The sequence below is a fragment of the Solanum pennellii genome, chromosome 1, assembly GCF_001406875.1.
Source record: "Solanum pennellii chromosome 1, SPENNV200".
Classification (NCBI taxonomy): domain Eukaryota; kingdom Viridiplantae; phylum Streptophyta; class Magnoliopsida; order Solanales; family Solanaceae; genus Solanum; species Solanum pennellii.
Genome location: NC_028637.1, coordinates 105978145 through 105992604, shown reverse-complemented (window position 1 = coordinate 105992604; position 14460 = coordinate 105978145). Strand labels below are relative to the sequence as shown.

The 14460-nt window shown below is 31.7% G+C and overlaps 2 protein-coding genes across 2 annotated transcripts; one reads left to right on the top strand and one right to left on the bottom strand.

Annotated features, from left to right (window-relative positions):
- Window positions 1-2685: 2685 nt before the first annotated feature.
- On the top strand, window positions 2686-7109 carry LOC107008409 (O-acyltransferase WSD1-like). Its single transcript, XM_015207437.2, has 7 exons — window positions 2686-3220; window positions 3384-3625; window positions 5729-5801; window positions 5904-5971; window positions 6057-6269; window positions 6407-6544; window positions 6646-7109. Exons 1-7 carry the CDS (start codon window positions 2722-2724, stop codon window positions 6799-6801), a joined length of 1389 nt encoding a protein of 462 aa, XP_015062923.1. The 5' UTR covers window positions 2686-2721; the 3' UTR covers window positions 6802-7109.
- Window positions 7110-7248: 139 nt separating this feature from the next.
- LOC107008423 (filament-like plant protein 7) lies at window positions 7249-12137 on the bottom strand. Its single transcript, XM_015207459.2, has 6 exons — window positions 11958-12137; window positions 11076-11183; window positions 10579-10723; window positions 8631-10437; window positions 8482-8542; window positions 7249-7915 (listed from the first exon to the last, which is right to left on the bottom strand). The coding sequence occupies exons 2-6, from the start codon at window positions 11175-11177 to the stop codon at window positions 7499-7501; spliced, it is 2532 nt and encodes an 843-aa protein (XP_015062945.1). The 5' UTR covers window positions 11178-11183; window positions 11958-12137; the 3' UTR covers window positions 7249-7498.
- Window positions 12138-14460: the final 2323 nt, after the last annotated feature.

The window sequence follows — 14460 nt, the reverse complement described above, 5'->3', positions numbered from 1 at the left end:
GAAGAAGAAAAAGAGAGAGCGAGACACAGAAAAACAGAAAGAAAAGAAAGAAAGAACAGACAGACACAAAGGAAAAATTAAAGAAGTTGATATAAATGGTAATAATTAAATAGTATATTTAAAATAAGTAATTAATTTTTAAAAGGAATCCATTCATGTAATTAATCCAACAAATTACTTATAATATCACATTTAATTATTTTTCAAAGCCAGCCCCATCACTCTTCAAAACGGAATAGAAATGTAATTATTCAGACTAAATATAACACGTATGTTTTCCATATAAATATTAGTAATTTAGTTCTCACTTTAATATATACTCCAGTTATCTCAATTTATGCGAGAGATTTAAAAAACATAACGATCAATATAAACCGTAAAACTTCAATATTATTCGTAACGAGGGTGATAGATTATAATTTGAAGAAGATAGACATATACAAATATGATCAACTTAGCTATCAATTTGACGATTTAAAAAATAAACAATTTTTTTAAAAAAATATATATAAATTGAAAGTGTCAAGTAAAAAATAACAAATCAAAATTTGTGTAAAAATTAACAAATACTGAATTAACAAATATCTGTCAACATAAATAGATGTCGGTATTAGAGGCACCCAAAAATTTGGGAAAGAATATATGGAATTGCATATAATAATGGGAAAATTGTATATAATAGCAAACTAATAACCTAAAATAAATGGAATAGCTAGGGTTTGATTTAATTGTGCTCCATAGCAAACGTTAGCTAAAATTTGCCAGCGTCTCTCTCCCAGAAATCTCGCTCGCCACTCTCCATTCTCGCTCGCCTCTCTCGCTTTATACACAGAAGTGTATAATTCTGTTTCTGTTTTGTATAAAGCGAGAGAAAATTGTATATACACATGCAAAAATATATATCTTCGTGTTATACACTTAATTATACAATTTACAAATATTTTACTTCAAATATTGCAGAGAAAAAGGTCATCGAATTGCGAATTATACAATTGCAGTGAAATACAATTTTCTCGAGCTTTATACAACAGAAGTGTATATATTGTGTTTCTGTTTTTGTTTAAAGCGAGAGAAAAACATATATCTTCTTGCTATACACTTAATATTGCAGCGAAATAGGCAGTGAATTACACAATTGTGCATTATACAATTGCAGTGAAATAAGATAGCGAATTATACAATTGCAGCAAAATAGGTCAGCGAATTATACAATTTAGGCCAGCGAATTATACACTTGTATATTGATAGCGAATTATACAGTTTTATGTTTGCTATGGAGCGCAAATATACAAAATTTGCTATAGCATACAAATATAAATTTTTTATTTGTTATATGTGAAAGTTGTTTTTAAATCCATACATAACTAAAAATCCAACAACCTGAGTTAGACGCCACAAAGAAAAGGGGACAATATTTAATACACCAATTAATTAGTTTAGAAAATATCCGCAAAAAGTAGTTGAATTAGTACTAAAACACATGTGATATCTCGTAAGGAAGGTTAAAGATTGAATTATTATTTTTCTTATCAAACATGAGACCGTTACATTAAATTTATTTGGTAGAGTTGTTGTGGTTTTTTTTTTAAGAGTGAATTCATTTGGTATTCAATCAGTAGCAACTACTGATTTTTCCGGAAGTTTTATTTAAAGGGGCTAAAATAGAGATAAAATCAACTTTTTCGAAGTTAGTGAATCAGAGTCTATTAGATTGGTTTAAAACTTGGTCAAATCTATTTTTAAGTCAGTTTTTTATTTTTGAAAGTATTTGACGAATATAAAAAATAACTTAAAATAAATCAAAATGACTTAAAATTAGTTACGAAGTGTTTGATAAGCTGAAAAATAACTCAAAATAAATCAGAAATCAAAAATAAGTTTCTCCCTACTTTTTATTTTTTGACTTAAAAGTCATTTCAATTTTTGATTTTTTATTTTTGACTTAAAAAACTATTTTTTTTATGAGCCAATCCAAACAGGCTCTTAGAGCCTATTTTGAATTGGCTTTAAAAAATTGTTTTCAAGTAAAAAAAAAAAATTAAACTGAAATGACTTTTAAGTCACAAATAAAAAGTATACTAAATCTACTTTTGATTTTTTACTTATTTAAGTCATTTAAAACTCATTTTAAGTCATCTTTATGTTGTCAAACACCCCAGCTTATTTGAAGTCATTTTTAATTTATTCTATTAATTTCATATTTGTTAAACACTTGCAGAAAATCAAAAACTGACTTAAAAGTATATTTGATCAACTTTTTAAAGTCAATTTAAACACCTTCTTAGTGTCTATAAGATAAAAGTAATAATTTTAAATTAAAATATAAAATTATTATTGTATTTCATCCTTATAACTCACGTTCTACTTATTTTAGAGTAATAAAAAGATATTAATAACAGCTTCAATAACGAGAATATATTTGGAATCCGGATAACAGAACTTGATATTTGACTTGTGTATATAACTGAATGATAAAAATACTATAGTATTTTACTTTTATTGGTTACCATAATTTTAAAGTTATTTGTGTTATTTCATTACTAAAAGGTGAAATTGTTAATTAGAAGTCTCTATTGTTAAATTGACGAGATTGGAGAATGGTAAATTCAACGATAATCAAATCGGAAATAAGTAAAAATGCTTTTCCTATTTAAAATTGTTGAAGGAATGAGATTTCTTATTTAGTCTAAAGTTAGGGCAGTTGTGCTCTGTTTCAGAAAAATGACCATAACAGAGGGAGACGAGCCTTTGACGCCGGCCGGCAGATTATTCGTCCAGCCGGGGATGGACCAAATCATCAATTGTGCCGTTTCCGTCGACGATCCAATCGACGTTGACGCCGTCAAATTAGAAATAAGCAATTCCATATTGGTTAAACATCCCAGATTCTCCAGTATCATGCTGAAAGACTCATGTGGCCGTGAACGATGGCGTAAAACTGAAGTCAACGTGGATGATCACTTCATTATTCGCCATCAACCACTCACTGATGATCCTTCAATTTCCGATGAAGATGCTGTTAACGATTACTTAGCGGATCTCTGTGTTTCAACTCCGCTTAGCTTAACGAAGCCTCTTTGGGAATTTCATCTTCTCTTAGCCCATAATTGGGCAGTTTTGAGACTTCATCATGCTCTTGGTGATGGAATTTCACTTATGTCCATGTTCATGTCTTGTTGCCGGCGAGCCGACGATCCTAATCAGCGCCCCACAACTCATGGTACATCTGTTTTGTGTGACTATCGAAAATTTAACTATTAAAATATTAGATCATACATATATCTGTTCTAATATCATATTGTATTGTGCGTTCAATTATCTCATCTAAAATTGAGTTATCGCAGGTAACGGTTGTTTTATTTACTTGATTATACTTTCGACAGGTATAGGGACATCGAGTTCATCAAACAATTTTAATGTGTGGAGTTTGTTGAAGAAATTGGTGATGGTTATATGGTATACGTTAGTGTATGTTACAGAGTTTGGTTTGAGGAGTTTGTGGTTGAAGGATAAGAAGACAGCCATAAGCGGCGGAGCTGGAGTCGAGCTATGGCCGCGGAAATTGGCGACAGCCAAGTTTAAGATTGACGATATGAAGACGGTCAAAAAAGCCATCGATAATGCGGTAAGTTAATTTCTCCTACAACTCTAATTAATCGCATGCCGTTGGATTAATTTTAAATTGATTTAGAGTTTATTTAATAGTTCACGACCTCATAGTATATTTTTATTATTATTATTTTATATTTTTTATTTTATTTATTACTGATCATATAACGGACGACTTTTCAATATATTTAAAAGTCACTTACATCACGAATCTAAAGGTAAATTTTTTAATATTAGTAGGTAAGAGATGATTAATTATTTTATATTTATAATTAAAATAATATAATATAGTTATTATTCTGTTTCGTTTATTTACTTTTTCAGAATGGTTAAATATTATAACAAACAAATATGAGCTTTTCAATCAAATATTGGTTTGTTGTTCTTTTTTTTCTATAAGAAGAATCAGTTAGGGAGCTAATGACTCAATGAGAAGTACTCTTTCCCCTTATCTTAATTCTCATATTTGTTTTTATTGCATGTCTTTTCCAAAAAAATAATTAACAATATAATTGAATTAAATTAATTTTATTAGTTTTAAAATTTTAATTTAATAATATTTTTCTTTCGTTATATATTTCTAAGAAAAAAACTAATTAATTCAATTCATAGACAAAAATAATTCAATTTATTTTAAAATTCTAAAATAATAGATATTGTATAAAATAATAATTATTATGACAGCTAAAAATGAAACAAATGATAAGTAATCATTATAGCATCACAAGTTCTAGATATCATTCTCAGCTAGAACTAGTGGTGATATAAAAAGGCCGAATTTGTGGCCGTGGGGCGTGGTGATATAATTGGAAAAATTTATTTTGTAGAATTTTTAATTATTTCTTTAAAAAATTGTATTCCAATCACCTACTTTTAAATTAATTTTAAAAAATATTTATTATCTCCCACCATCTAACAACAAATACTGGTAACATTAGCTACCAACCAACATTGATTATGATGTACTTAGTGAAAATGTTTCACCCTTAATTATAAGCTTTAGATATGAGAAAATCCGATTGGAAGCGCTTTTCATGAATGGATTCTGAAGTGTGCAATTTGAATTTACTTGAAGCTTTAATATGGATTTCGATCATTGAACGAGGAAAAAAGAAAACTGTCTATCAAAATTAGAAAATAGAAGAAAACTGAAAAAGAGCTACTGTACTGTTCTAGAGTATTTTCTTAGATCAAGTGGACATGTATAATTATATCTAGGCATAGATCGAGTAATTAAGTGCTATAAATTGGTGCACTTAAAGGTAGTAAGTTAGAAAGGGTTGTCATATTTAAGCGTAAAATGTATTGATGTCAAGGTAGTTTGAGGGGTTGACATTTAGTTTTTTTTTTTTAAATTTTATTTTAACACTAGTGTTTGATATGAATGACAAATTTTTTTCATGACAAAATAAATTTTTAGAAAATATTTTTTTGAAAAATAAGTAGGTCTCTTATATATCTTTTTCTAATGTTTAATAAGAAAAAATATTATTCGAAGAGAATTTATATGTCGCCTATTAAAATATTATGAAAGCAGTATGTGATAGAAAGCAACGATTCAGGGTGAAATAGTTGAGGATTGGGAGTTAGGGAGGGAGAGTATACGTGGGTGGGGAGTAAAACAAATTTGGAATGAAAAAGTAAATATAGAAAGTGTTCTTTTTAAAAAAAAAAAAACAAATTGATTTTATACGTTCAGAATTTAAAAAATGACAAAATATTTTACAAAATATAAAACTTGTCAAGTTGTGATCCACGGCTGTGAAAGTTTGAGGAAAAGTCATATGCTCTCTTTTTTTTCTTTTTTATTTATTTATTGTTATTATTATTATTATTATAAATTATTATGGATATTATTGGATTGGTCATATTCTCAACCACACTTTATTTTTTATATATATATTAAAAGAAAAAAAAATTATAATAGAACTTGCCAGTCTTGTGGTAGAAAATATTCTTCTATTTTATTTTATTTGACTCTTATATTGAAAATAATTCATAACCATTCGTGAATCTCACTTTTTGTTTTACAGGAAATAGTTATAACCTTGATGAAAGTGATTATATACTAATAAATATGCAACTGCTTAATTGATTTCTTAATTTTGTTATTTTGTAGACCATCAACGATGTACTCTTTGGAGTTATATCATGTGGGCTCTCTAGGTACCTGGATCTGCGTTCACCCAAAGGTATACAAAAAAATAACTCCTTTAATCACATAATTGATATAATAACGATTGATTTTTCAGATGATCAATCAACTAACTGTTATTATCTCAATTCATTTGCAGCTATGAAAGAAGGGCTTCAGATGACTGGAGTTGCCATGATTAATTTAAGAAAACAATCTGGATTACAGGTGAAAATTTAAATTTCCTAAATATAATTTTGTCAGACAGTAATAATATCAAATTTTATTTTTATTAGGAGTATTATTTTTGCAGGACTTTTCAGAGTTGATGAAGAGCAAATCTGGAGCACGGTGGGGTAACAAATTTGGGATGTTACTATTACCAGTTTATTATCACAAAGGAGGAAGTGATCCATTGCAGTTTGTAAAGAGAGCTAAAGCAATGATAGACAAGAAAAAGTTATCACTAGAGGGTCCTTGCTCCTATAAAATTGGAGACTTAATCATGTCCATTTTTGGTGCTAAGGTACACTACTATTTTATACTATTTTGAGGTGTCAAACGTCAAAATGAGTCAAGTTAATAAACGAGTCATGAACCAATGATCCAAAACCAGACTAAGTAAAGTATATTTTTGTACTGTTGTTTGTTTGTGGTGTGTAGCTAGCTACCTTGCTCAACTACAGAATTATTAGCAATACAACTTTCACAATTTCAAATGTGATCGGCCCTGCAGAGGATATCACCTTTGGAGGGAACCGCATATCATCTGTTAGAGTCACTTCTACTGCCCTCTCCCATGTAAGTTTTCTTAACGTATTCGACTAGTCTACATCAACTTTACCAGTTATGCCAGAGCGAAGTTTCTAATTGTGCCTATACATGTTATATTAATAATGCAGGCGATCACAATGCACATGGTGAGCTATGCAGGAAGAGCTGACATGCAAATATTGGTGGCTAAAGATATCATCCCTGATCCCAAAGTTCTAGCCAAGTGTTTTCAGGATGCCTTACTGGAAATGAAAGAAGCTGCACAAGCTGTTTCCAAAAATTAAAGGATTTAACTTATACAAATCGAGAGCGTAAAGAACTTTTTTTTTCCTTACACAATCATTGTAATTTGTTGTGCTACACTATATTGTTTGCCTTATTCCTCTTATAATGGGAACTAAGGTATATATAGTTCTCTTTTTAGGTAAATTACTCATAAAAATCATTCAAGTGGGACAAAGGAAGGGGATATGTAATTTATTGGTACAATTACTTGTAAAAGAGTTGAGACAGAAGTTCTCTTTGTTGTTATTATTGGACTGTTGATTACTCCTAATGAATTGGCACATTCATTGAGGCCTCTTTATGAGTAGATTTTTCTTCCTTTCAATTCTTGTTCTGCCCTTCTTGCTTCTACAAAGTGATTGATTTACTTTATATTTTGCAACAGTAAGCAACAACAATGACATACCTAGTGTAATCCCACAAGTGGGTATGATGAGGGTAGAGTGTAAGCAGATATTACCCCTACCTCACAGAAATAGAGAGGTAAGTAACATTAAGTAAATAAACAGAGGCTTTTATTACACAAGTACATACAGAGCACACTCAAAAAAGTCCATGAAGGTAAGTAACTGAAGTAGTCAATATCCAGGCTGCAGATGCATACCTTACAAGAAGATACATATATCTATGTGCATAATGTGTTGATCAAACCAAAAACTGCATGCTGAAAAGTAAAAACTCGATTTTCTTGCACGACTAGAAAGCTTCAATGGCTAAAGGAAAGGCTCTTTTCTTGCTTCTTCCATACTTCTTCCTGAGCAAAAGTTTCCTCAGAAAATTCACCCCTGGCTTCTTGCTTGGCAAAATTACCATAGCTCCCATATTGGGAGTATTAGGTTCAGGCTGTGGGCTTTGTGTCGCGAGAACTGTATCAATGGTTCTTATAGGTTCTTCTGAGTTGGGAGACTTGAGGTTATCCTTTTCCATGTCATCCTCAGTGAGCATCCGATCGAGTAAAGACATGTGCTTCCTCATTTTCTTACTGCTGGCATTAGTGTCACCAACTGTATTTTCCTGTGGCGGCAAAGTTAGGGCCTTAATTTGCTTCCCTAGGTTCATTATAGTCTCTTGACACTCAGCCAACTTTGCTGAGGCAGCAGTTATCTCCCAGCCCTGCCAATTTTAAACAATCATTTCTCTATATAACACAGTAGATAAGTACAAAATAGCATTCTCCGTGATTCATTTCATTAGAAGTATCATCGATAAGGTATGGAAATAGTATTAATGCATCCAATTTGTAATCATATATAGTTCATGGGCTAGCAATTAGTTTTTGAGTTCGACAAATTATAGCAGTCACTTTTAACACTAAAAATACTACCACTAGTTTTAGGCCTTCAGCCATCAAGTTAAGTTTTAAGCCCTTACTTGATCTTGCATACATATTCGTAGCAGTGCTTCTACTTATGACATGCAACAATTGACTGAAATCTATTTTGAGTGGATGCCCGATATCACACAAGTTCCAATACTCGGTCACTAAATGCTTCAGCCATTAAAGGCAGCTAAAGAACCAAGAGTTTCTTAGGGCTTGAGGTCACACATATATAGATGAAAGAACATGGAGAGGAAAACAATGTCACCGCTGCCTATCGGGGATGGGGAGGGCGGAATGGATGTTGTAACTAGACAAGAATGACACAAGAAAAACTCAAATCGGCAGAAGAAGAACTCACAGTTTGCTGGAGCTCTTTTTCTTGATCCACACCATCCACAGAAGTTGTTTTGCCAGTTATACTGTCAATCAGATATTAGAGAAGTTAGACCCTTTATTCTTAAAAGAACTAGTACTAACTAAGGATACAAAGTGACTAGTGATGCATACCTTTCAAGTTGGAGTTGAAGCTCAAGACAAGTTCCTTCCAGCTCTTCACAACAGTGACTTCTATCCTCCAATTCTATTTGAAGAGAAGATAGCTTTGAAAGAGTTTCATTTAGTTTAACTCTAGTCACACTAAGCTGGGTGTCAAGATCATCATTGATTGATTTCTGATTTTCGATAAGATCCTCCATCCTTCTTTTGGATTCTTTGGCTGTTTCCAGTTCAGCTTGTAGGCCTTCAATAATTTGTTGTGATTGCTGAAGTTCACTTGCCAAGTTTTCGCACTTGTTCCTCGCTACCTGTAGCTTGACTTGTACATCATCGTTTGAGGACTTCATACTGTTCATCTCAGCTTTCAGTCCTTCATTTTCTTCTTGGAGGATAGGATGCGTCTTCTCCGGTTCGGTTGTTGAACTTTGCATCTTAGGAGATGTCACTGGAGATTTCCAAGTAATGTAACCACTGATAGGAAGCAGTTCTGAATGACCTGCACAGGTATGTGGAGGGATTACATTGTATGAAGCTACTCTAATGTCCTCTATCAGCTCATCGGCGCCTTTTTTTGAGACGCGGCTTTGCTCCATGATTATTTTCAAGATATCATGAAGCCAATTAGAGGATCTCTTCGCCATTGCCTCATTTGAATCACCTGGTCCCACTGGAACTAGTTCCTTACCATTCGAGTCCGTCTGATTTCCATGTGTTTCTATTCTCGAGGAGTCTGATAAAGTGAGACTTGCATCTGAGGGAGGATAAGAACTCCCTACTGTAGAATCAACAGCAACTATTGCAAGTTTCTCCATTTCAACAAAATCATCCATCAGACACATCTCAGAAACCCCATTCATTTTTGAGCAAACACTTTCGTCTCTCTTGCTTGTGTCATAACTTGATATTGAGGAAGTTTCATATGATAGTGGACTAGCCAGGGCCAGCTCTTTGGAACCCTTAACAGAAGAAACTAATCCAAGATGATGCACACCCTGGCGAATCTCAACTTCTTTCCTTGCTAACAATTCTTTCAAAACTCTGTTCTCTCCCTCCAGATTGCACATACTTTCGACCAAACAATTTATCTCTTTACGGAGAATGTCAGGATGGCCCTCCGGGACTCTGTCCTTAGGAATTAAACTTCCAGTTGGAGGATCAGACTTCTTCCTCCTTATGACAGTCTGATTTTTTTCTTGCATTTCGATTTCATTCTTAACCTTTGACAATGCAACTTGACCTGGAAGGCGCTTACGAGTTAGAAGACGTAATCTTTGACAATCTCCTTCCAATTTTCTAATTTTCTTCATATTTTCAAGATGCTGCTTATGGGAGGCATCCAAAGAGCGGTGGCTGAACTCCACCTCTTCATTCCGAATATGGAACTCCCTCTCAAGCATCTGAAATTCATACCTCAAGAAAGAATTTTCTTTCTCTACAGAATCTAACCTCGACATTAGTGCATTAAACTCTGCTTCCGCCTGTACACCGCTCTTGGTTAGTTCTTCAATGATCTGCCCTTTCACAAGAAGGACCTTATTCAGATGACAATTCTCAAGAGTCAAATTAGCATGCCTTTTATTTGTTTCTGCTAATTTTTCCTCTAACTTTTTGAGTGCCTTCTCAAATTCTTTTGATGTCCTCATTTCAGCGTCACGTATTTTTTGCTCGTCATCTTCCCTGAGAGAAGCTAATTGCTGCATGTGATCTTTTAGGGCAGTGTTCAAGTGCATTATCCTTTCATTAGCAGCTTCTCTCTGGTGTACTGTTTCATCGAGTTCCTTTTTAAGGCAAAGTACTTCAGCTTCGGCTTTCTTCTGACCTGAAATAGCATTTTCATGTCTTACAAGTATACTAGTTCATTTAGAACGAAGCTTTAAGCTTAAGAGAAACGTAGAGAACGTAAACTAAGAAAAATGTGCATGAGAACAAAACTGGAAAAACGAAGAAACAGAGTTGTTACCAGCAATAGCTTCTTGTTCCATTTCTGCAGCCTTTATCAATTGTTCGTCTTTAGAATTAGACTCACTGAGCGCGGTTGCTAACTTCTCATCTAAGATTTGCAAGGATTGCTCCAGATATTCGGTTTCATTTGGAACTGTCTGTTCCTGAACACAATTAATTTATTTTTAGCAAAATGGTCCAGTAGAATGTTACAACAGTAAAGGTGTCTGCCTCCTCCAGCATAAAAGGAACTCAAATCAAACCTTACTAATTTTGCATATAAAACGAAGGCATTACGGATTTACTCATAAAAACTTGCATGAAAAGCTCTACTACATTGGAACTTTAAGATGTAATAGAGCTAAAACGTTTCTCACATTAACGTTAAATATAATGCTGCAACAACTATTATAGTACTTAACCATGATTAACTGTCATGTGTCCATAAATTGTACAACAATATGAAGATGCAATTTACTACGAATTATTGACGGTTACAAGACAATGTTTAAGTACCTCTATTCCATTTCCTTGAGCGGGATGATCAGATTTGGTGGTTGAAACAATTGTCTTCTCTGAAGATCGCTTCTTCGGCCATAACCATGACTTCTGGTCCATGATTTACTGTCACCATGAAATTCAGTAATGATTTTTAAAGAATTTCCAGAATGCAGATAAAAAAAGAATACTAAAAAACAAAAACGAATAATCGAATTTCAGTCATTTGGCATCTTCTTTAATCATTTATGAGCATCAATTTTTGCAAGTTTCACACTAATGGCTTCTCATTGGAATTAGGCTTTAAGGCCACCCATACTATTTGAGCCGCCCAAACTAAGGGCCTATATGGATTGGCTTTTCGCTTACAACTCATAAGCCAAAAGCCATAAGTTAGAATTTTAACTTATGACATTTGGCTTATTTTCGTTATTTTAGCATTGAAATAACTGTTTATAACTACTTTTTCAACTCTATTCAAACTGTTCAAAAACTATTTTGACTTATAAGCATCTAAAATAAATCAATTCAAACGAGCACTAACGGAAAACAAGGACATAAGCCACCAACCCCAATCATCTAAAATTTTAAGAATTTTTCACAAAGGAGCAACAAGTTTCCATTTTTAACCACCCACCCCAACCCCATTTTGGGTGTGGGTTGTGAGAGTGAAGAGAAATTTTGAACATAACCCCCAAAATTCATAATCTTGTTTTTGCAAAAGTGAAAAAAAAAAACAAAAAACAGAGAATAAAAGGCATTCCTACTGTAAAATTCTACAGTTACATAAAAAGAAACAAGAATTTAAAGAAATAAGAAAAAATGCAAGTGACTATCAACACCAAGAAAACTAACTCAACTTCACACATGAAATTAAAAAAAAAAAAAAGTAGTACTCACCAAGAAGCTCAATCTAGCATGCACAAGCAGGTATCTGTTGATGTAACAACAGAGTACTCTTTTCAATTCTTGAAAGTAACGTAGTCACTACAAACAAGAAGAAAAAATATGACCATTCAAAACATAGAAACTGAAACTATATATATAAATAAAAAAAGAGTAGTTGTAAAAAATGGAAGCACAAAAATTGCCACCGACAAGTTTACACACTTGGGAAGTGAAATGAAACAAACACAGTATATATGTGGGTCACTTTCACTTTGGTAAAAAAAAAAAAAGATTATAAAAGTAGAGTGACATAAAGTTTTTAATTGGAGGGGCCAATTTTGCCAAACAACAGTTGTTTTGCTCTCTAATAATGTTACACTTTCACAACATGCAATGTATATTACAGTACTCTCTACTAATTTCTCCATTCAATATTAACCACGTAAAACCTTACATCACAACTACACTCATAAATTCTACTCTCACTCTCTATACCAATTTGTATAATACTATTTACAAAATCTTTAAAGTCTTTCCTGAGGTACAACTTATCGGAAAAATATACGATCAAAAATAGATTTTCACTCTTATAATAGTAAGAAGTTGTTCTTTTTAAACTTATGTACTTCAAATTATTATAGTTAGTGATCTCAAACTATTGTAAGAATATGGAATTCTTAATGAAAAACGGTGAGAAGTGTTGATAACAGTCATAAACTAAGCGTAAATTTTGGGGTATTATTTAGTCATATTGCAAGATGGGAATGTATTTATATTTAATTAGTTTGTGTTATTAAGGCTGTCAATAGTTCGAAGCTGAAACTAATAATTTACTTCAAATTTAGAGGTGCTTTTAAGGCTATCAATAATTCAGAGCTGAAACTAATAATTCGCATCAAAGTTTGGAGCTGAAACAAATAGTATGCTCTAAATATTTTTCGATACTTCTCGTTATTCTATATGATAATATTACAATGTTTTCTTTTTATGTCTCTTTTCAATATGATAAATATATTTTTTAATTATTTAATATTTTTCAGCGAGAAAATAGTAATGACTTTCATGATCATCCAACTTTATCTAATAGCTTATATAATGTAGGGAAAAGGGTATGATATACCCCTTAACTTTGTCATTTGGAGCTGATATATCCCTCGTTATAAAAGTGGCACATATATGCCCTTACCGTTATACAAACGGCTCACATATACCCCTGCCGTTACAAAATGGCTCACATATACCCTTCATTTAACGGAATTTAAAAACTTAGTTTTATATTTATATTTGTTACTTCTAATTTTTTTTAAAAAAATTATTTAGGGGTATATATGATTCTTCTATCAAAGTTTAGGTATATTTTAATTTTTTTCATATGTAAATTATTTTTTGACTTCTTTTATTATAATTATTTGAGTTTCTTATTCTTATTTTGTTTTTTTTTCTTTCATTCCTTAGTTTAAAGAAAAAAAATTAAACTATTTTTTTGGTGTGTATTGTAATTTAATTTCGTATTCGAAGAAAAATTTTGGTCATTTACAATAAGTTTTACAAGAATATTAGTGAAACATAAATAAATTTGATTATTAAAATAATAATTATAAATTAGTCATTGAAACAAAAAAAAGTCAAAAAAAATATGTTTGACGAGGATTAAATTTATTCATATGGGATTATATTTTTTAGAAAAAAAAAATAAAAATTTAGATTAAATTTTTTTTTTCATTTCCGTTAGAGGAAAAGGGTATATGTGAGCCATTTGTTTACAAGTAGGGATATATATGAGCCACTTTTATAACGAGGGGTATATCAGCTCTAAATGACAAAGTTGAGGGGTATATCAGACTCTTTTTCCTATAATGTATAATACTAAACCTTAACTAGTAACATTTTTTACAGTAATAAGCTTGGGAGGCCAAATAGGCAATCTATTTTCACTTTTAATTTAATTCATTGCATATTGAGTAGTTTGTGTGACATAAATACAGGTCAAGAGAAATTGATTGTTGCATAATGATTTTGTCCCTATATGTCAATATATTCTATATTTTCCTTTGTATTCAAAGGCTAAATAAAAGAAGCATCAGCTTGTCTTACCTTTGTTTATAAAAATAACATTTGTGGACCCTTTTTCTTAGTAAAGGTATCAAGTTTGAGATCATTATTTTTTCTTTTTTCCTCGTCCCTTGGGCCTTGTGTTACTTTCATCTTTATTAATTATAGCTTTTAATCATCTTTATTCCATTTGGTTAATTATAATATAGCAAAAGTATCACTTATCTTAGTGGGTTATGACTTATGAGGAGAGCTAATTATCAATTTGTGCACCAACTACACTAACTATATATAGTGTTTAATTGTAAGGATAATTGCTACTTTTGCTTTTATATAATTATTATGCATCATTTTTTAATTAATTTTATATGTGGTCAATGAAATTTTATTTGTTGAGATATTAATTAATTTGTAATCAATTCTATGCAAATAAATGTAGCAAGCAAATGAGGAATGATCAAAT

Bases quoted from the DNA above. Each gene is read 5' to 3' on its own strand.
- LOC107008409 (XM_015207437.2), top strand. From the start codon at position 2,722: ATGACCATAACAGAGGGAGACGAGCCTTTGACGCCGGCCGGCAGATTA. The intron at 5,972-6,056 runs GTGAAAATTTAA...TTATTTTTGCAG, and splicing joins GAAAACAATCTGGATTACAG to GACTTTTCAGAGTTGATGAA. The intron at 6,545-6,645 runs GTAAGTTTTCTT...TTAATAATGCAG, and splicing joins CTTCTACTGCCCTCTCCCAT to GCGATCACAATGCACATGGT.
- LOC107008423 (XM_015207459.2), bottom strand. From the start codon at position 11,177: ATGGACCAGAAGTCATGGTTATGGCCGAAGAAGCGATCTTCAGAGAAG. The intron at 10,724-11,075 runs GTACTTAAACAT...AATTGTGTTCAG, and splicing joins CTCAAGGAAATGGAATAGAG to GAACAGACAGTTCCAAATGA. The intron at 8,543-8,630 runs GTATGCATCACT...TCTGATTGACAG, and splicing joins CTTCAACTCCAACTTGAAAG to TATAACTGGCAAAACAACTT.